This window comes from Trichoplusia ni, chromosome 26 (assembly GCF_003590095.1).
Source record: "Trichoplusia ni isolate ovarian cell line Hi5 chromosome 26, tn1, whole genome shotgun sequence".
NCBI classification, from domain to species: Eukaryota; Metazoa; Arthropoda; class Insecta; order Lepidoptera; family Noctuidae; genus Trichoplusia; species Trichoplusia ni.
The window spans coordinates 2,440,111-2,460,388 of record NC_039503.1 but is presented as its reverse complement, the minus strand read 5'-3'; the positions used below and the strand labels follow the sequence as shown (position 1 = coordinate 2,460,388).

Genomic DNA, 20,278 nt, shown 5'->3' with positions numbered 1-20,278 from the left:
TCATTTATCGTGAAATCGCCGTCATGGATTCCATATTTTTTCATTTGTATGTTTCTCTTGTTCAAACAATACTATACTTGTAGTTTGTCATTACTAATGTATTATTATAATTTGTTACAGCGATGCGCAGAGGCAGAGTGGCGGGTGTGACACGATGTGCAAGGACGGATGAGGCCGCCGGCGCGCGCTCACGCGACGCGCAATCTAGCAACATGTCGTTCTTTAATAATCTTAAAAAAGGTAACACTGAAATATCGATCTGGACACCTGTCGCCGGCATGTGCGTGCACAAAACAAAATAAATAAAACTCTATTGTCCTAGCCATAAGATTGAAAATAGCTTGAAGTACCCCTTGTATAGTTTACTTCGATGGTTGAACTTCCTCGTGGGTGGGTGGAGGGGGGGGGGAGCGGGAGCTTTAACCGTCGACTTTTTTTATTATTTCTTGTTTCGTAACTTAGAAAGTAATGTGTAAATTACTTGCTTGTCAGTGCCGTATTATCCATAAGGCACTTTATTGCCTTGGGCCCACTAAGACTAGGGGCCCAGCACTCCCGAATTAAAAGGCGGAATTGTGTGGTTCTATGAAACCACGGTAGAAAGCCCACATTATGGACACTAAGACCGGCCCTGCTTGTTGTAGGTGCTGCACCTAGGCAGCGGCAACGATGCCAGGAAGAAGAAGGTGTTCAACAACATCCGCGACAACAGCGACCCCTCGGACAACTGGGACATGGTCGGCGAGCTCGGCGATGGCGCGTTTGGGAAGGTGTGTATACAACAGTATTATTAAAATTAAAATTAAAAAAAAAGTTTTATTGACATAAAAATACAGTTCAGTATAAATGTAACCCTTACGCCTGTGCTAGGCTTAAAGCCTGTGTTACAGGAGCCAGTGTCTTCGCCCGTTTAGGTTATAATATCTATATCTATTTATATGAAGAATATAGATAGATGGATAAAATGTACATTATTGCATACTGCATAAATACTAGATTGGCTGAAAATAAATAGTTATATGGTGATAAAATGGGTGTTTTATCGCTTAAGTGATCTTAAATGAAGATTGAAGACTCGAAGAATATGTAAACGATTTCAGTTTGCTTGCACAGATAGCTGAGTGGATTTGGCCACCTCGCCAAATCTACTATCGAAGAAATAACGATTATGCCACTTAAAATGTTCTTAAAATCCAAGATTATAACCTGGACATCTAGGATAATAATAAAGGCACTATTTTAGGCAACTGCTACCCCTAACCAGTTGTCTCAGGTTCTAAACGAAAGAGCAAAAAATCGTCTAACCTAAAGTTGTTACTTTTCAAACGTTGCTAGCTCCGATACTATATTCACCAAAACGAGACAACGTCTCTGCAGTGCCGGCGTAAGGACCACTGACACCCCGGGCGAAAATATTGTGGCGCCCACTTGAGGGAAGCAATATCAAGTGTTAGTTTTTGCTGATCCCAAGTAAAATTATATTAAGAATTTCATCTTTCCTTTAGCGTTACGTTTGGCGGTGGAAGTATTCCACCTCTAGCGTAGAGCACAGTTCTGAGGGTTTGCGCCAGGAGAGGCAAGAGTCTCCAACTTCACATCTTGGCGCCCCCCAAAATGTGTCGCCCTGGGCCATCGCCCCATCATGCCCCCCCCCCCCCTAACGCCGGCATTGCTTCTCTGCCCAATACCTAGAAGAAATAAACCCAGTTCACCGTCCCTAAATCCTTCCCATCGCAGTATACTTTAAACAATCACCACCCTTCCACAGGTATACAAAGCCCAGCACAAGACGACCGGCCAGCTCGCCGCCGCCAAGATGTGCGTTCTGGACAACGAGGACGACCTCGCGGACTTCACCGTCGAGATCGACATCCTGTCCGAGTGCCGGCATCCGAACGTCGTCGAGCTGCACGAAGCTTACTTCATCGATAATAAGTTGTGGGTGAGTTGGTCACTGATATATCATCGGGTCTATAGTTACTTCTCAAAGACGAAGAGAGGCCGTCTCATGCCGCCTTGCAATACGAATGTAATAACGTATAGCCGAGTGGTTGAGGTCGCCACGCCAGACCTGCAGAGACTGCCAAGCGTTTGTGTGATCCATGAATGCTTGTACTGAGTCCATACGTACGGGTGTCCATGTGTTTTTGAATCCCCTCGCGACTCAAAAATCAAATTCCTTAATAGTGGAATTGATTTTTTTTATCTGTTCACTTTTTAATAGTAAACTAGACCATCTTCAAAACCTACAGTATATTTAATAAAATCCAAACTAATAACTTCAAAGACTCTTATTCTCATCTTCATAAAGCCTAATTCCCCCTAACCCTCAACCTCCAGATGCTCCTCGAGTACTGCGACGGTGGCGCCCTCGACTCGGTCATGGCGGAGCTCGAGAAGGGTCTCAGCGAGCTGCAGATAGCGTACGTGTGTCGCGAGATGTGCCGCGGCCTTCAGTTCCTGCACTCGCGCCGCGTCATACACCGAGACCTCAAGGCGGGGAACGTGCTGGCGACCATGACCGGGGGCGTCAAGCTAGGTAAGGATTACCTCAAACCTGGGCCCCAATTCTGCTATTTACGATGGCCGATAGATAAATGAATGAAAATGATACTTTTGGTATTATCTTAAGCATTTTCCCGACACAATAATTGGAAATTCAGTATGGGACTGTACACTCAAGGTCAAAGCAATTTACTTCCTATTATTGTGTTGGTAAAATTCTTAGGAGAATAGGAATAATTTCAGATTTAAATCCAATTGCCATTCATTTATCGGCCATTGTAAATAGCAGAATCGACGATCAGGGATGTTATGGATGTATATTTTCGGATCCGGATACGGACACGGATATGGATACTGGTAAAATAAAATATCGGTTTCGGTTACGCTTATGATGGATATTCAATTATTTCGGATTATCCGATAGTTTCGGTTAGGGATATTAATTTTTTAAGGAACTGTAAAACGAAAGGTGTCAGCTGTTGGGATTTGTCAGTTTTATGTCAATTTGACATGTCATTTTTACTATAAAGTAAAAATAGTAAATATGACACGTCGTGACAAGTTTTTGGTTTTCCCCCGCGCCTAATGACTCCGCCCTATCTGAAGCTATCCGTAACTTTTATTTCGGTTATGGTTACGGTTACGGATATTTTTTTATTTCGGATGTCCGGTAGTTTCGATTACGGATATGGATATGGATCCATAAGAACACTGCCTCAAACAAGACTATTGTCTCTAATGCTAGGGCCACATTAACAAGAAATACCATTAATTATCGCGATTTTGAACGTTAAACTTTGGCGTAGCTACTACTTTAGGCGTTAAAATTACCGTTTAGAGTGAGGCGAGATCTCAATCAATCAATCAATTAATAACTTTATTGCATTCCATAATGTGTACAAAGCTGGTAGGTAAAATTAAAAGAAACAATTATGGACCCTGTCGGGCACAGCAAAATTAGTTTTTTAGAGGAGAGGATGAAGAGGGCTTTTTAACATTTTAATATTGCTTCAAGTGGCGGTACATCAAAAAATAGTTAATGGGCATTGACGTTAGCCACTAGTGTGGCCCAAGCATAAATGCGTCGGCAAATGTAGTGTCAAGGCCCCATCGGCCGATGTATGATGAACTTCTATGTGTAGTCAGGGCTGGACGTGGTGCATGAAGGATCGCAACGCATTGCCATACACCGACACAGAAACGCAGATGACGTAGCGCGGTTTAGGATTCAGTAACAGTTAGTTCAGGCCATGAGAATGGACTGTTAGAAGAGTGTAGGTCTGTAGTAAGCTCCGCAGCCCGATGGATAAGAAAAGAGGATGACCTGCCTTTGTGGGGTAAGTTTTGGGAGAGTTCTATGTTTAGCAGTGAACCGCGATATCGAATTAATTCATGCCAGGGCGTGGTGGTTTTACATGCACGAAGTGAAGGTTCACTTATAGCATTGCCCTGTGACTACTGTAAGGTCTGGACGGGAGGGACTATATTACATCGACCAGATAACTGGCCAAGAAGGAGACGGATGCGTTTTCCTTCTCGTTCGTTTTTACAAGAAGTGCTAGGTTTAGGCGTTTTACACTTACCCTACGCGAGTCCAATGGGACGGTAGCTAGGCAGATTCATGCACTAGTGATCTCGTGGGTCTTATATTACTTTAAAACGTGGTGGTAAACCCCAAGTCAAGGTGGTTTTCATAGAAATTCTAATTCACAAGTCATGTCTGGGTGATAGGAAAAGTGTTGTTGCAAGTTTACTAACTTTATATGTTTGCGTATTTTTTAGTGATTATAGTTATTTAGTATATTATAACCTACTAACAATAGGGATGATGACTGGGTATAAAAAGAAAAAATCTCATCAGTCCCTCAGTTAGATAATTGAAAAGTATGAGACACGTATTTTTTCCTTTTTCAGAAAAACTAGAATTGACAAAGATTAACTGCTTTAAAGTTTAGGAGAGGGGGCTTGTGACCTAACGATAGAGTAAAATTTATACTCAATCGTGACGTCACGCGTAAGTTTAATTCACTGTAATTTGGTCAATTTATGTTTGCGGGACAAATTAAAAAATACGTATCCATTTTTATACAAAAAACTACAAGACGGACACTGCAAAAAAAATTGTCGTCATCCCTATTATATATTTGTCAATTTTCTTATATTGGAAAACCTTTTTTTTTACTAATATTCTTAGTATAGAATTGCTTTGTAACGTAGGCATGTATAATAAGGTTTATTATTATGTTTATTAAAAACTATATTTACAATTTACACACCAATGGTAACCCATAGCAACGGTTTAACTACCTAACAGATGATAAGTTTATATGACTAGCTGTTGCCCGCGACTTCATACTTGTAGATATAAAAATAAAGCAAGTAATTGTATAATAAATAAGTAATGGTTTATTAATGCAAAATCAAAATCTACTTAGATAGGAAAGCGAAAAATCTATATCTATACTTCTATACTTGGGTGATTCTCCAGAAAAAATTAATAACACAAGTTAACGTCGTCATTATCCTCACCAACTGGTCTAAGTAACTGTAGTACAAAATTTTTAAAATTTTTAAGTCATCTTTTAATAGCCTGAGTACTTTGCGAACTTGGATAAAAATAATATAGAATACATCAATCTGCAGTATCAAAAGTGTGGTGAGGATAATGACGTTTGCAACTTGTTTTTCTTTTTTCCGGAGAATCACCCACTTACTAATATATAATGCTTTAAGAGTTTGTTTGTTTGTTTGAACGCGCTAAACTAAGGAACTACTGGTTCAAATTTAAAAAATATTTTTGTGTTCAATAGACCATTCCTTGAGGAATGTTTTAGGCTATATAAAATCACGCTGCAACTAATAGAAGCGAAGATACAATGGCAAATGTGGCAAAAACGGCTATAAAAATTCATCTTCATGGGCTTCCGTTCAAAAATTCCTAACTTATATCTTCTAACCACGCGAACAATGTCGGGGGCAACAGCTAGTGTTTGTATAAAAAGACACACTGCGATAGTTCATCTTTCAATCAATTTAGAATATAGACATAATCTTAAATCTCAAACTAACTGTAATGATAACCAAGCAGTAACCATGGCAACGCTTCGACAACAGACGATCTCTCCCAGTCATACATAGAGACCTGAAGCTATGTTGTGCCTTCAAATCTCTGTGTATGATTGGCCGCGTTCGTCACTAACAACGGCGGAACGGGAGCGGTATGTTATATGTGTATCTTGTATGTATATATATGTTGTTATATATGTTGGTAGAATATGTTTAATATACTCCCAGATTTGAAAATTTTGGATTTAGGGGTTTTTTGGCTAAGTGAGTTTGCTAGACGAAAGCGTGGTAATTGTTGTTTCAGCTGCGTTAATATGTCTTTCTGACAATTATTCATTGTTTTTGCCCATCAGACGGATTACTTTTATTGGTTTTTAAACGATTCTGGCAGTGATGATTTTAAAAATTGTGTCGCAGGGCTTTCATACACATTCAAGTCTACCTTATATAATATATAATTATTTACTAAAATACGCGATTTCACATAAATAAATGTCTGGGAGTATATTACATTGTAAATAGTATGTATTTTTACGTAAGTTTAATTACCACGTAACTTGTAAATATTTGCTTTATTATATTTAAATAAGCTTCTCACGTTGAAAGTACAGTTGATGGCATGGTAGTGGTAACATTTAAACTTCATTACCGGTACCGTTTATCGTAAATCATTATATGACTCCTTCAACTTGGATGGGCTTTAGGGAGTATCAGATTTCTACTGACTTAAACCCTGGGTGGGTTTAAGTAGTGTGACACTTTCGGACAATCCCGCTCGTCTTACAGGCATCAGTCCTCAAGAGCTCCCCTGAGCTTGCGTCATCTCAGTGACCTACCCATCACTCACCAACCGCAGGTGTAATATTCTATGTAGCTAGAACAATTAATATTAATAGAGTTTATTTATTTATTTATTAAATTTTTTTTATACAAATATGTACAATGGCGGTCTTAATGTCAGAGGCATTCTCTACCAGTCAATCAAGTGGTGGTGCAGAGTTACAAGAAGTAGGTGTACTAGCAAATAGATAAGGCAAATATAAAAGCAAAATTCAATATTAAGTATATACGCGACAAAAAAGAGGATTGTTTGTTTTAATGAACAACTGCGAGATTCAGTAATTTAATCCTTGTGTCGCTTTATTTGCATAAGTATTCAAGTTACAAACAACCTAGTTTTCGGTCCGAAACTAGTCGGGAGATACTGATGAATATACGTTTGGAAACCGTTTATTTTTTCTATAATTCCAATATATTTAAATATAAATATGTTTTCAAAAGTTTCTAAACGATTTTAATTATCCTCATCATTACCATGCCATCATTTGTACAAGCATGTAGCCATATTTATGTTTACCGTATCAACTTACATAATATTGTGTATGTAATAATAATAATATGCGAATGTTTGTGTTCTGTGAGAGCGTTTCTGTCAACATTATATTAATTGTCTCACTGTTAGTCGTTGTAAAGTGATGGGTACTTGTGTAATAGGGATTTAAAAATAGTTAAAAAACGAGGTTTATCAAAACGTGTTTGCTTTAAACTAAACTATAATATAAAAGTTATTTCCTTTATTTAAACATAAACATATTGATTACATTTTTAAATATACATACATACAAATACATAAAAAAAACAACATATATTTAAAAATATAAAAAATAGTGTCCGACTGGCATCGTGAAAAGGGCCCAACCAGCTGTGGTCAAGGCTCCAGAGAGAGGAACGTGCCGTGTCCAGAAGTACCGCTTTCTGAATTTAAACGTCATTATTATTAGCTTTTGGTGTCCCACTGCAAGCCAAAGGTGTCTTTCTTTACCGTTTGTGTATGTTATGTATTTATATATATTTAAAAATTGGTGTTGAAAATTAAACATCTTTATTTTCGAGATGGGTGGTTATGGTTTGTATTGTAACTCATTTTAGTATTTGAAATTATAATTGTCTAGTGTACAAACACTCCTTCGAAACGGCTTGACCGATTCTCATGAAATTTTATGTTTATTGGGTAGGTCAGAGCAAGATAACAGCAGTTTTTTTTGGTATTGAGTAAAGTGTTGTGAAGTTTTGTAGTGTTTTTTAAATATTCGTCAAGTATTTTTAAATGTGTTTCTGCAAATTGATTGAATTTTATGATTTTTAAATCTATTACGTTACATTCAACATGCTTTTCAGTTTATAATCATAAGATCATTTATTATAAACGGATTCTTTAAAAATCATCATCTCCATACACCATAAGCATTGTCACACCTACGTCATTAGACTATAACAATTCAATCACCTTTACCAACCCTCACATCATTTGTTCAGCGGACTTCGGCGTGTCGGCCAAGAACAAGTCGACGCTGCAGAAACACGACACGTTCATCGGGACCCCGTACTGGATGGCGCCGGAGGTCGTGCTGTGTGAAACGTTCCGCGATCATCCTTATGATTTCAAGGTATGTGTGTTGTTTGTGAGGGTGGTGTGGTGGATTTTGTGCAGTCCGCCCTCCCAGTGGTGGATTTTATTTACTGCAACGCCTCGCCCTGTGGTGGATTTTATGTAGTCCAAACCCTTCCCCATGGTGGAGTTTATTTACTGCAACGCCTCCCCCTCTGGTGGAGTTTATTTACTCTATTCCAATACTCCCCTAGTGGTGGAGTATATAGTCCAACGCCTCCCCTCTGGTGGAGTTTATTTACTCCAATCTCCACCTACAGTGGTGGATTTTATTTACGAAAATCTCTCCCGCACCGTGGTGGAGTTTATTCACTGTCTTCTAACCCTCCCCTGTAGTGGGGTTTATTTACTGCAACCCATTCCCCCCGTGGAGGAGTTTATTTACTCTACTCCAAAGTGAGGAATTTTTATTAAATCCGCCCCCTCCTCCGTGGTAGAGTTTATTCTGTCTACTCTTACTTCCTCCCCGTGGTAAATTTTATTTAATCCACGCCCATCCATGATGTGAATTAACTCGTAGAATATTTTATAATAGTACTGGACTATCGGTCGACTGATCTCTGATTCGCACAGTCATACCCAACCCTCTAAATTCCTCTGTCCACGGAGGATATTATCATAATTATTATACTATTATTTTATTTTATTGTTTTTGTTCCTCCAGGTGGACATCTGGTCTCTAGGCATCACGTTGATAGAGTTCGCGCAGATGGAGCCGCCCAACCACGAGATGACGCCCATGAGGGTACTGCTCAAGATACAGAAGAGCGAGCCGCCCGCCCTCGACCAGCCCTCCCGCTGGGGGAAGGCCTTCAACGACTTCATAGCCAGGGCGCTCGTCAAGGTGAGCCTTTTTTATTGTTTTGGGCGAAATTGATAAAGATTGTTGTTTGTAGGATATCTTTATTCAATAAAACACCGCACATACGTATACAGGCAATTACTATTCGCCCAAGAACGGGTGCCTTCTTTACTATATGGTTTATAAGTAACTACTTTTACCTTTTAAAGCTTATGTTTTTGTAAAATTATTTTGTAGAAGGCCGTATATAAATACTTTGCGCAAAAGTCGTCTTAAACTAGTCAGAGATAAATTGTTGTTTTGTATCGTCGCGCCTTCTACCCTAAAATTTGTTTTACTACTATTGAATAAAACAGTAAGTTATTTTCTGTGATTGTAGCATTTTATTTATTAGTCAGAAAGATATTCCACCGCGCCTTTGGTCTATAGCGGGCATTAACGAAACTATAATACTACTAAAAACACGATTTGCCTGAAAAGACTTTAAAGACGCACAAATACGTAATGGTAATCTTTATTAACTCCCAAAGTTCCATTGCGCCAAATATTAACCATCATATCTTCGCTCCCAGGACCCTGAGAAAAGGCCGACGGCGGTGGAACTCCTGAAACACGAGTTCGTGAGCGGTAACCTCGACTCGAAGCCGTTGCGAGACCTGCTGCTGGAGTACAGGGCCGAGGTCGTCGAGGAGGAGGTCGTGGATGATGATAGCGAGGTATGTGCATGGAATATTCTACAACTTGTACTAATATTATATAAAAGTACTAACACCGTTGGCTCAGCGAACCAAATCTTCTCTTGGCCTTTGATACGAAAGAGCACCTCGTTAAACGATCCTCGGCTATACACCGTGATTTTTTTGTCGTCTTACAAAAGCAGTTCGTGTATCCAATGACTAGAACACATTCATGATAAAAAAATAGGTATTTATGAAATTTGAATAAATTTAAAATGCAATTTTTATTCAATATTATGATGCAATTTGTAGTTTTTTAGAAACATAGCTCTGTTGCGAGCGCTGTCCGAGCCTTGTAACAATGGTGAGGGGCGCGGGCGGCGTTTTTATCATTTTTAAGAGTAGCCTAGGGGTATTTTACGTCGGATACATGAACTGGATTCCTTTTGTAAGACGACTAAAAAAACACCGTGTATACTTCTCGCCAGTCATCGGCTTGTAGCGCCGAATATAAGATATTCCCACGTTTTTTATACACTCACTTTTATTATATTGTTTGTTTGTCGTTCCGTTTGGATTATTGCAACTCAATTTTGAGGCACTTCCCGATAAGCTAGCAGGCTGACATTTTCAGGGTGGCTTCAAACCCTATTACAATACAATTTACGACTATAAAAACATCTGTACCGATTTTGATAAAATTTTAATATATATTTAAAAACGTGGGCTTTAAGATCAATTTAATCTATTCATTAGTTTAAGAGTCACACCAAGATTTTAAGTAACTTAACAAATGGAGTATAATATTATATTAACACTGTGTGTATGCTTTTATTGCACGCTTACTAACATGCTTGCCTCTTTTCGATCGAACCTTTTCAAACTATAGTCGAAATCGAGGAGAGGCAAGAAAAACAAGGAACAGTACCAGAGAATTGGTTAGTATATATTTTTGATGAATATTTATTATGCATTTATAATTTTGTATGTGAAATCAACTCCGAATAATATTGCTTTAACAACAAAAACATACAACCAATTTCAAATAAAAACATCTGAGCCAAACTGGATGAAGGCTTATGGGACTAAATGGAAGCTCCTTCCCGTAAATAAAAAAGGAATAAACAAAATCGGTTCATCCAGTCCGAAGTTATGTGGTAACAGAAGTTCAGATGAATTGAAAATGTCTCTTTTTTGATGTCGCTTGAAAATAGGATTTTAATTATTATGATATTTAAAGGCGACTGCCCACTACACCGTTCCATACCATGACCGTGCTATGAACGTGTCAGGCAAAAAATATTCTCTATATTAAAAAGGCGACGATGCTGGTCGGAAACAGCACGGGCTAGTGGGCATGGTCGCATACTTTTAGACAGAAAACAGATTTATAAAGCAAGTGTTGCGCGGACGCCTAATTGCCTATTTTAATAATTGAATTATATAACAAATAGTTTCTACATTTTAATATCGACTTTATCTATGTATGCTAACAAAAAATATATATATAACTGTTTTGCAGCACTAATACCATTTCAGTATTATGTTAATTGCTAAAATCTATTTAAAATTCTCGTGTCACGGTGTACGAAATTGCACTCCTCCGAAACGGCTCGACCGATTCTCACGAAATTTTATGTGCATATTGGGTAATCCGAGTATCGGAAAACATTTTTCAGACTCCTGGGATAACTTTTTATTACTTTTTATATATTCCTTAGAAATAATATTATATATTGCAAAACTAATTTTGCTGGGTCAGCTAACATTAGTATGTCATACATAACTGTATGACATACTAATGTTTAATATATGTTTATTGTAACAATACGTTAATTTATTTGTGTGTATGGTTTACATTGCACTCGAATCGGACGCCCAGCCGCGCGAGCGTCCGCCTGCGTCGAAGGTATATTCAATACTAACATATAATATGATATTTTTATGTATTTATGTGTTTTTATTACTATTTTTATAATTTATATGAATTTATTTTTGTTTTTAGGTCATGTAACGTTGTTTTTTTTATGTTGTAGATTGTGTATGTTTTATTATTTATGATGCATTTGGTATAGAGGATTTACTAACTTATCAATGTTGCCGTCCAAGGCAACGTAGAAAAAATATGTTGAAAGTTTTCTTTTGTAATCTTTATCTTTTTTTACCTACTCATTAAATTAATGTTCACCGTTTTTTATAAATTAAAGTATAAAAAAAACAGTAGGTATGTATCTACAAAAATGTTAGATTTTTCAAGACTCGTATCTGCGAGTTGTTTCAACAACTAAACTCACGAAGAAACGAATCACCCCGACCACGTCTTCAAAACCCTTGGCAAGGCAAAGGCCTTTACATACTTCTTATTATTAATTCTGTTTTAGTAATATAATTATGTTTTTGTTTAAACAGGAGCCGCGCAGTTCTCATATGCCTATGGAGGAAGATGACTCGACGTCGGTGAGGTCCGGCGACACGCCCGATGTCAAGAGTGAGTCGTTGATTCATGTTAGAGTTGATGTAAAGTGGGGTTGTTAGTTTGTCTTGTATGCGTGATCGTTCGGATACATGTCATATTTCATATCATCTATTTAATTTTTAAAGGAAATTCAGAGTAAAATCTTATAAAGGAATTTATAGTAATGACTGAATATAGCCTTACGTAAAAACTTGTCTTGAAAGAACTTTAACTTCTTTTTGTACTTAACAGAATGTTAAACATACAGTCAATACACCCAAACATTGTTGTTGGTTGATCTGCAATCATGCTATTAAGATATGTAGAAAACTGAATCACATCTCACAATATTCTTTATACTCTAATGTCACATAGACATAAAAAATACTATTATTAACGAATCAAGTATAGAGTATAGATCTTCAACTAAAGTTAATGTCACCGTCCAGTGTCGGAAGAGCCGGCAGCGGGCACGCCGCCTGGCGCGGGGCGCGCCCCTTCCCCGCGCGCGCCCCCGTCCCCCGCCGCGCCCCCGTCGCCCGCCGCGCCCCTGTCCCCCGCCGCACCCCCCGCGCCCCCGCCCGCCGCGCCCGCCGCCAAGCGCCCGCACGACGACGACCTGCCGCCTGCTGACAGGAAGCCGCCCGTATGTATACCTCATCTGCTTTATTTCTTTTAAAAAAATAAATACATAGCTCACATAATTGTATACGCACTAGAATTGTGATATCAGGGACATTGTCGGATGACGTCGCAAAGCAAGAGAACAGACTTGCTTATAGCTTAAGTTCTTGAATGTGTAATCCCCTTTTTATCCGTGATGTTATGAACGAGTGTCCAACAGTGCACTCTGAATTTCACCGTTGGTATTAGGGCTTGTAGATCTTTACAGATGAGTCTGCACTATCACTGAAGACCTTAGTCTGACGTCATTGCTGATTCACTTGCCTTATATCGGACCATCCCCAACGAGTAGGCAAGGGCAGTTAGCCCTTGAATTTCTTTTTTAACTATTTACAAGTACGTTTTGTATTCCCAGGCACCGAAGAAAGAGAAAGGCCCCGCCCCGCTCCCGCCCGCCAGCAGCCCGCAGCCCTCGCCCCCCGCCCCGCCTGCCCCCACAGCCCCCGCAGCCCCCGCAGCTCCCCCGGTGGCCCCGACGCCGGTGTCGAGCGCAGGCCGCAAGCCGCCCGCGCCGCCGCCGCCCTCGCTGCCGCCGGACCAGGCCTCGCCCGCCGCCGCCGCCGGCAGGCTCATCGTGGACCAGGTCAGTACCAACTATGTTGGGGTCAGCTTCCAATGTAACCGGATTCACCTAAACAACAGTGTTTTACAAGGAGCGACTGCCTATAAACCTCTTCTTTTGGTGATGGAACAAACTTAGGCTTATCCAACTCAGACTTTGTCCACATCCATCAGCTGTGGTGTTTTAGGTGATCGGAGCATGAGGTAACGTTACCCTGAACCGCACCTCCGATCTCACGGTGGTTGTTGTTTGCAAGCACGTCCTGAAGAAAAAGAGTAAGTCCGCTGAGGTGCCAGTACAGAAGCAGTTAAGAACACCAGCTTGTAACTGTCTTACTGCAAGCCTCTCATAAATAGATTATGCATTATTAACGTGAAATATCTCCTATAGGTATGCAGAGACGCAGAAAAAGCAGTCGAAGACAAACACACAGAGAAAGACGCGACAAAACAAAAAGAAGAATCAAACAAAGAAGAATCGGACGTCAAACTAACAGTCAACAGAACGCAGCAAGAAGACAACGTATCACGAACAAATTCCACAGAAGAAATATCCATAGTACAGTCCAAAGAGATCAATTCAAGAACAGACTCAACCGAAGACGTCACAATAATCAGAACAGAAATCAATAAAGATATTAATACACGAACGGACTCCGTCGAAGATGTTACTGTGATAAAAACGGACACGAAAAGAGATGTTATTAAGACTGGTATAGAAGTAAATAGAGTTAGCGCAGAAGTCAGTCGGCTGGAGAAGAATTACTCGAGATCAAGTTCCGTTGATGAAGGTTTGGAGGAGAAGAGAGAGAAGAGGAGGTCGCAGCATAATGCGGTTGAGATCAGGCCTGTTACGGTGAGTTACATTACGACACTAGCTGTTGCCCGCGACTTCGTTCCCGTGGGTAGAAGATATAAGTTATGATTTATACCTGCCCTGTTTTTTTCACATTTTCCATTGTATCTTCGCTCCTATTAGTCGCAGCGTGATGGTTTATAGCCTAAAGTCTTCCTCGATGAATGGTCTATTCAACACAAAAAGAATTTTTCAATTTGGACCAGTAGTTCCTGAGATTAGCGCGTTCAAACAAACTCTTCAGCTTTATATATTAGTATAGATATAGATATAGATTATTAGGCCACAGCTGGGTAGACAATGGGAAGGCTATTATCAAAGAGATCCCTTTGTTTTTGCTATCTATACATTGCTTCTTGCTGTTCGCAGTCTTTTAGTAATGCTGTGAAAAGACCATGGTCATGTATGAGCTCTCGAGTTCGATCCCAAAGTACGCATAACATTTTTGAATGTTTTAGTAATATATTATATCGCATAGTATTGGAATGAATGCAATAAAATCATTTGCCGTTTTGATATACATATGCGTGACATTTATAAACGATGGAAGAATGTAAAATATTTTTTTTAACAAATTGCAAGTTGTTATCAAGATATCGATGTAAAGCGATTTAATCGCTTATTTTTATATCGGACTTGAAATCATTCAATGTATCCTCCCGCTTTGGGTTGACCTAGATTGTCAAACTTCTACTGACTAAATCCCACCCAAATCATTAAATGAATGGTTCCGCTTTGGGTTGAGAGGAAGGGAGTATAAGACTGTAAAAACGCACCCACATTCCTGCATTTGCCGTTCGTGTACTCATGCAGTGTTCCCCCGCAGCCGCCCCCGCGCTCGCCCAAGGCGGCGGCGCCCGCGCCCCCGCTCGTGGTGGCGGTGCGGCGCTCGCCCCCGCCCGCGCCCAACAGCCTGCGCGCCGCGCCCGCCGGCCTCGTCACCGTCACCACCACGCACCCGCCCGTGCTCAACACCGCCGCCACGGTATGTAACACACATGTGTCTGGTATCGCGGCGCCCGCCCGCCCGCCCGCCGGCCTCGTCACCGTCACCACCACGCACCCGCCCGTGCTCAACACCGCCGCCACGGTATGTAACACACATGTGTCTGGTATCGCGGCGCCCGCCCGCCCGCCCGCCGGCCTCGTCACCGTCACCACCACGCACCCGCCCGTGCTCAACACCGCCGCCACGGTATGTAACACACATGTGTCTGGTATCGCGGCGCCCGCCCGCCCGCCCGCCGGCCTCGTCACCGTCACCACCACGCACCCGCCCGTGCTCAACACCGCCGCCACGGTATGTAACACACATGTGTCTGGTATCGCGGCGCCCGCCCGCCCGCCCGCCGGCCTCGTCACCGTCACCACCACGCACCCGCCCGTGCTCAACACCGCCGCCACGGTATGTAACACACATGTGTCTGGTATCGCGGCGCCCGCCCGCCCGCCCGCCGGCCTCGTCACCGTCACCACCACGCACCCGCCCGTGCTCAACACCGCCGCCACGGTATGTAACACACATGTGTCTGGTATCGCGGCGCCCGCCCGCCCGCCCGCCGGCCTCGTCACCGTCACCACCACGCACCCGCCCGTGCTCAACACCGCCGCCACGGTATGTAACACACATGTGTCTGGTATCGCGGCGCCCGCCCGCCCGCCCGCCGGCCTCGTCACCGTCACCACCACGCACCCGCCCGTGCTCAACACCGCCGCCACGGTATGTAACACACATGTGTCTGGTATCGCGGCGCCCGCCCGCCCGCCCGCCGGCCTCGTCACCGTCACCACCACGCACCCGCCCGTGCTCAACACCGCCGCCACGGTATGTAACACACATGTGTCTGGTATCGCGGCGCCCGCCCGCCCGCCCGCCGGCCTCGTCACCGTCACCACCACGCACCCGCCCGTGCTCAACACCGCCGCCACGGTATGTAACACACATGTGTCTGGTATCGCGGCGCCCGCCCGCCCGCCCGCCGGCCTCGTCACCGTCACCACCACGCACCCGCCCGTGCTCAACACCGCCGCCACGGTATGTAACACACATGTGTCTGGTATCGCGGCGCCCGCCCGCCCGCCCTGTGCTGGACATAGGCTTTCCCAATTGCAAGCCATCGAGATCTATTTCGACCAATTTTTTGTTATTAATCGTCAACCCAGTCTTCATCCCTATTTTCTATTAACTAACTAACTGGTATCTTACCCACAGCTACCTCCGAACGCGGTGACGATATCGACCACCCCGCCCATAGCCGACGAGGTCGTGATAGTGGGAGCAGGCTCCTCGTCCGACGACGACTGCTTCGCGCCCTCATCGCTCGACTCACTGGACTGCACGCATTATAGCGGTGAGACTATAATTACTCGGTTTTATACACTTCATCATCATCCTAGCCTTTACCCAACTATTGTGGTCGGCTTCCAGTCTAACTGGATGTAACTAAGTACCAGTGTTTCACAAGGAGCGACTGCCTATCTGACCTCCTCAACCCAGTTACCTGGGCGACACGATACTCCTTGGTTAGACTGGTTGTCGCTTTCAAGCTTCTGACTACCTGTAACGACTGTCAAAGATGTATGAATAATCATCAGCCGGGACCCACAATTTAACGTGCCTTCCTCTACACGGAGGAAAAGGAGACCCCTGAGTTTGTTTCGAAATTTCTTCCCAGGGTAGTCGGAGAGGAAATGTCCACCGACACAAAGATGTTTATTCAAATTTAACCACATATTCCTACTAATTTATAATACCTGAATATTCTAAAAGTTATATTTAAATATTTGCAGAGAAGTCTCGCGGCCGTCGCTTGGACAGTAGCGAAGTATTAATTCTGAGTCCGACTGCCGTCACCACCGATTCCGGAGTGTTCGACGACAGCGTCACTAACGGACTTAATTTGGTGCGTATTTTCTTATTTAAATGATTATCTATGTACGCACAATATACACTGAGTTAACGCATATAAAAAAACAAACACTTTAGAATTTTGAATGCATAATAGGGTTGATGACATTTTTTTTTCCAGTGTCCGTCTTGTAGTTTCTTGTATGTATGATTAATAATGGATACGTATTTTTTAATTTGTCCCGCAAACATAAATTGACCAAATTACAGTGAATGAAACTTACGAGTGACGTCACGATTGAGTATAAATTTTACCATATCGTTACGTCACAAGCCCCCTCTCCTAATCTTAAATCAGTCAATCTTTGTCAATTTTAGTTTTTTCTGAAAAAGGAAAAAATACATGTATGACACTTTTCAATTTTCAACTAAGGGACTAACTAATTAGTTTTTTTTTCTTTTTAAACCCAGTTATCTTCCCTATTCGTTTTAAGTATATAGGTAGTTTTGTAACCACAATATCCTTTTGTTTTCAATTTTGACTTCATGTCACCTTTTTTTGTAATCCTAATTTATATTAACCTAAATATTATTCCCTACAGGACACCTCCCACGTGTCAGTGGTGACGGTCGGTAACGAAGAGGTGCGTGTTCGAGACTCGGCCGCGACTCACATCGCGCTCGGCTCCGTCAGCACGCGACTCAGTCCAGACAGCTTTGAGAGGTAAGATTATATCCATAAAAAAAGAGGAGTGTTATGAGTTTGAAGTGGCTATCCGTCTGTCTGTGGCATTATAACTCTCGTATTGTAGCTTTATACTAAATTTTACCGCTATGAAAAAAGAGGCGTATTTTGAGTTTGATGTGTCTGAGGCATTATAGCTCTCGGATTGTGAGATTTTTAGTTCCAGCCAGATAATTTAATTATTACAAACTAATTGAAATAGACTTATGTCAATTAGTTTGTACATTAAATTATAACCGCAGATGAGATTAGACTACTTACGATTACTGTTATAAACGCACCAATCGCTTTACCAACTAAGCTATCAAGTTCCCAGCCACTTTCGCATCTATACATAAACGTGGTTATAGTTACCGGCACGGATGTTAAGCGCTGACCTTTACCTGCTCAGAAGTTTTTGTGTCCCTTTAGCGGTATGAAGTGAGGCGCGGGGCGTTGTCCCGCAGCGCATCGCGTCATACTCAAGTTATTTTGGTTCCCACTCTACATTTAACGTAACCGCCCCCCGCAGCCGCTCGCAGTCGGACAGCGGGTCCGTGGCGTCGTCGTCGTCGCGCGCGGCGCCGGACGCGGACTCGCTGGCCGCGTCGCACTGCGCCAGCGCGGCCAGCGGCGAGCACGACGACCTGCACAGGGGACAGCTCAATGGGGGAGCCAGGTTACTCATTAACTATTATATTATATCTAATATATAAGAAGGAATCACTCCTGCTTCTTACTTTCTCAATGGGGAATATGCACGTGACTTAAATATGGACAAAATATTTTTTTTTGTAATATTTATTGCTACTGAAAACACACTATACAATTATTTTTAGAATTTATTTTAATTTAATAATGAAATTTAATCATCAAAAAGTGGCTGTTTTGAAATTACCGCGCAAATTTTCGAAACGCAACACTATTGGTGGAACAAAACGTGACGTCAGTTTTACACGAGACGTCTGCTGTCAACAAGCTATTTGTATGGTTTCTTTTTGGAGGAATAATTGTTATTGTATTGTGTCGCTGTTTTTTTATCTTAAGTTAATAGTTTTATGTGTTCAAAATATTAATTAATTGTGAAGAAGGACTTAGAGAATGACTGAAACCGGTTTCGTAAAAGCGCAGTCGGATAATCTTCCGAAAATCGACGTGTTTATGATGGCCACGTATTTCGCTTCAAATCCAGATTTATACATACATAAAGATAAATTTAGAATATCGAATAAGAATTTTTAATAATATCTTTACAACTTTTTGTAAACTAGGTTATGTTTTGTAGAGGTTTGTAAACAAAACAAGTAGGTAGGTAAAAGTAAGAATGATTTGTATATGTATTTTACTTTTTTGATATCCTTACTTACATTGAAATGATCTTCACAACAGTATAAACAGCTCAAACACGATACATTGTCTCTTCTCATCGCCTTGCACCACTTTTTCCTTAGATTTTCACCTTTCGGCATAAGGAAATACACTTTGTCAGGTGCAGTGTGGATGTTATTTGGACACATAGGAACGACACAATATTTATAATATGGTTTTTTGTGCTTTTCCATGGTAATTAAGTCGATATTCACTCACTTTATTTATTTTTTGGTAATTTTGTAAACCAATCACTTTGCTGTTGACATCGAACTCGTGTAATGGTGACGTCACGAGCAAGCGCGCCAAAATGGCCGCGTTTAAATTGATCGCGATTTTAATATTTAATTTTTTGCATAATAGTTTATATTTTGGACGTGATATTTGTATGTTTGGTAATGTAATAACTAGTAGAAACATATAAAAAATAAAAAAAAAATCATGCATATTCCCCATTATTTTCAGTGCATCTACCATGTTCTTATCTCTGCATCACCCTAAGGTCGACTGGTAGAGAATGACTATGGTATTAAGTCACATTGTGCACATTATGCATAAAGGATAATAAATAAATCATATAGTGACGGATTTAATGTTTGTGTTGCGTGGGGTTTTTGAAACATTCAAGTCATGCACAAAGACACTCAGACTCAAGAGGAGTGTTCGTGGACCACACGTATTCTTATCTTAGGCAGAGATCGATTTGTGGTTTAGCATGGTGACATTAAACGACGTATCGCAGGTTATATACCCGCAAAGCGTAAGAATTTCTACGAAGCCGTGCTACAAGATTGCTCGTCCTGAGGCTGAGTGTCTTTGTGATTTTGATTTGAAAGTTGGTGATACCGCTGCGTCACAAAGATTTTAAATTTCTTAAATACGAGGGTCATTTATAAAAACAAAAAGGAAACACCTGCTACTTTAAGAAACAGCGGTAGGCCATCTGCTCGGTCGGTCGGTGGATGGGTAACCTTACACCATAGAAGATCACTAAACCATGTCATGGCTGAGTAAAAGTTGCATAGCCATTGGTTGAGAACACGGCAGACTTCTGAATAAGTGCGGGACTCCATAAAAAAAATACTCATGTTCTTCGTGGACACAATAAATTACACAAGCCGACCGAATTAACGACATGTGTCTTGTTTCAGAGTGAACACTGACAGTCAGAACTTAGATAACGGTGAACCGGTCGTGTTGAGAAGAAAGCAGCAAGACGGACAGCCCGTCAACAGGATACAAAGGTAACAAACACACCAAATAATATAATGTTACGCAAAAAC

General features: G+C 41.4%; 1 protein-coding gene across 1 annotated transcript in view; it reads left to right on the top strand.

Annotated features, from left to right (window-relative positions):
- The first annotated feature begins 278 nt into the window (after positions 1-278).
- Positions 279-20,278, top strand: part of LOC113505713 (serine/threonine-protein kinase 10-like) — a 42,617-nt gene continuing 22,617 nt past the window's right edge. Inside the window, exons 1-17 of the mRNA XM_026888521.1 lie at positions 279-284; positions 645-770; positions 1,769-1,942; positions 2,341-2,539; positions 7,888-8,018; positions 8,685-8,864; positions 9,395-9,538; positions 11,909-11,987; positions 12,404-12,600; positions 12,994-13,221; positions 13,591-14,055; positions 14,882-15,040; positions 16,268-16,406; positions 16,846-16,958; positions 17,506-17,627; positions 18,160-18,306; positions 20,147-20,239. Of these exons, the coding sequence (XP_026744322.1) occupies positions 279-284; positions 645-770; positions 1,769-1,942; positions 2,341-2,539; positions 7,888-8,018; positions 8,685-8,864; positions 9,395-9,538; positions 11,909-11,987; positions 12,404-12,600; positions 12,994-13,221; positions 13,591-14,055; positions 14,882-15,040; positions 16,268-16,406; positions 16,846-16,958; positions 17,506-17,627; positions 18,160-18,306; positions 20,147-20,239 (2,702 nt within the window). The remainder of the gene's footprint in view (positions 285-644; positions 771-1,768; positions 1,943-2,340; positions 2,540-7,887; positions 8,019-8,684; positions 8,865-9,394; positions 9,539-11,908; positions 11,988-12,403; positions 12,601-12,993; positions 13,222-13,590; positions 14,056-14,881; positions 15,041-16,267; positions 16,407-16,845; positions 16,959-17,505; positions 17,628-18,159; positions 18,307-20,146; positions 20,240-20,278) is intronic.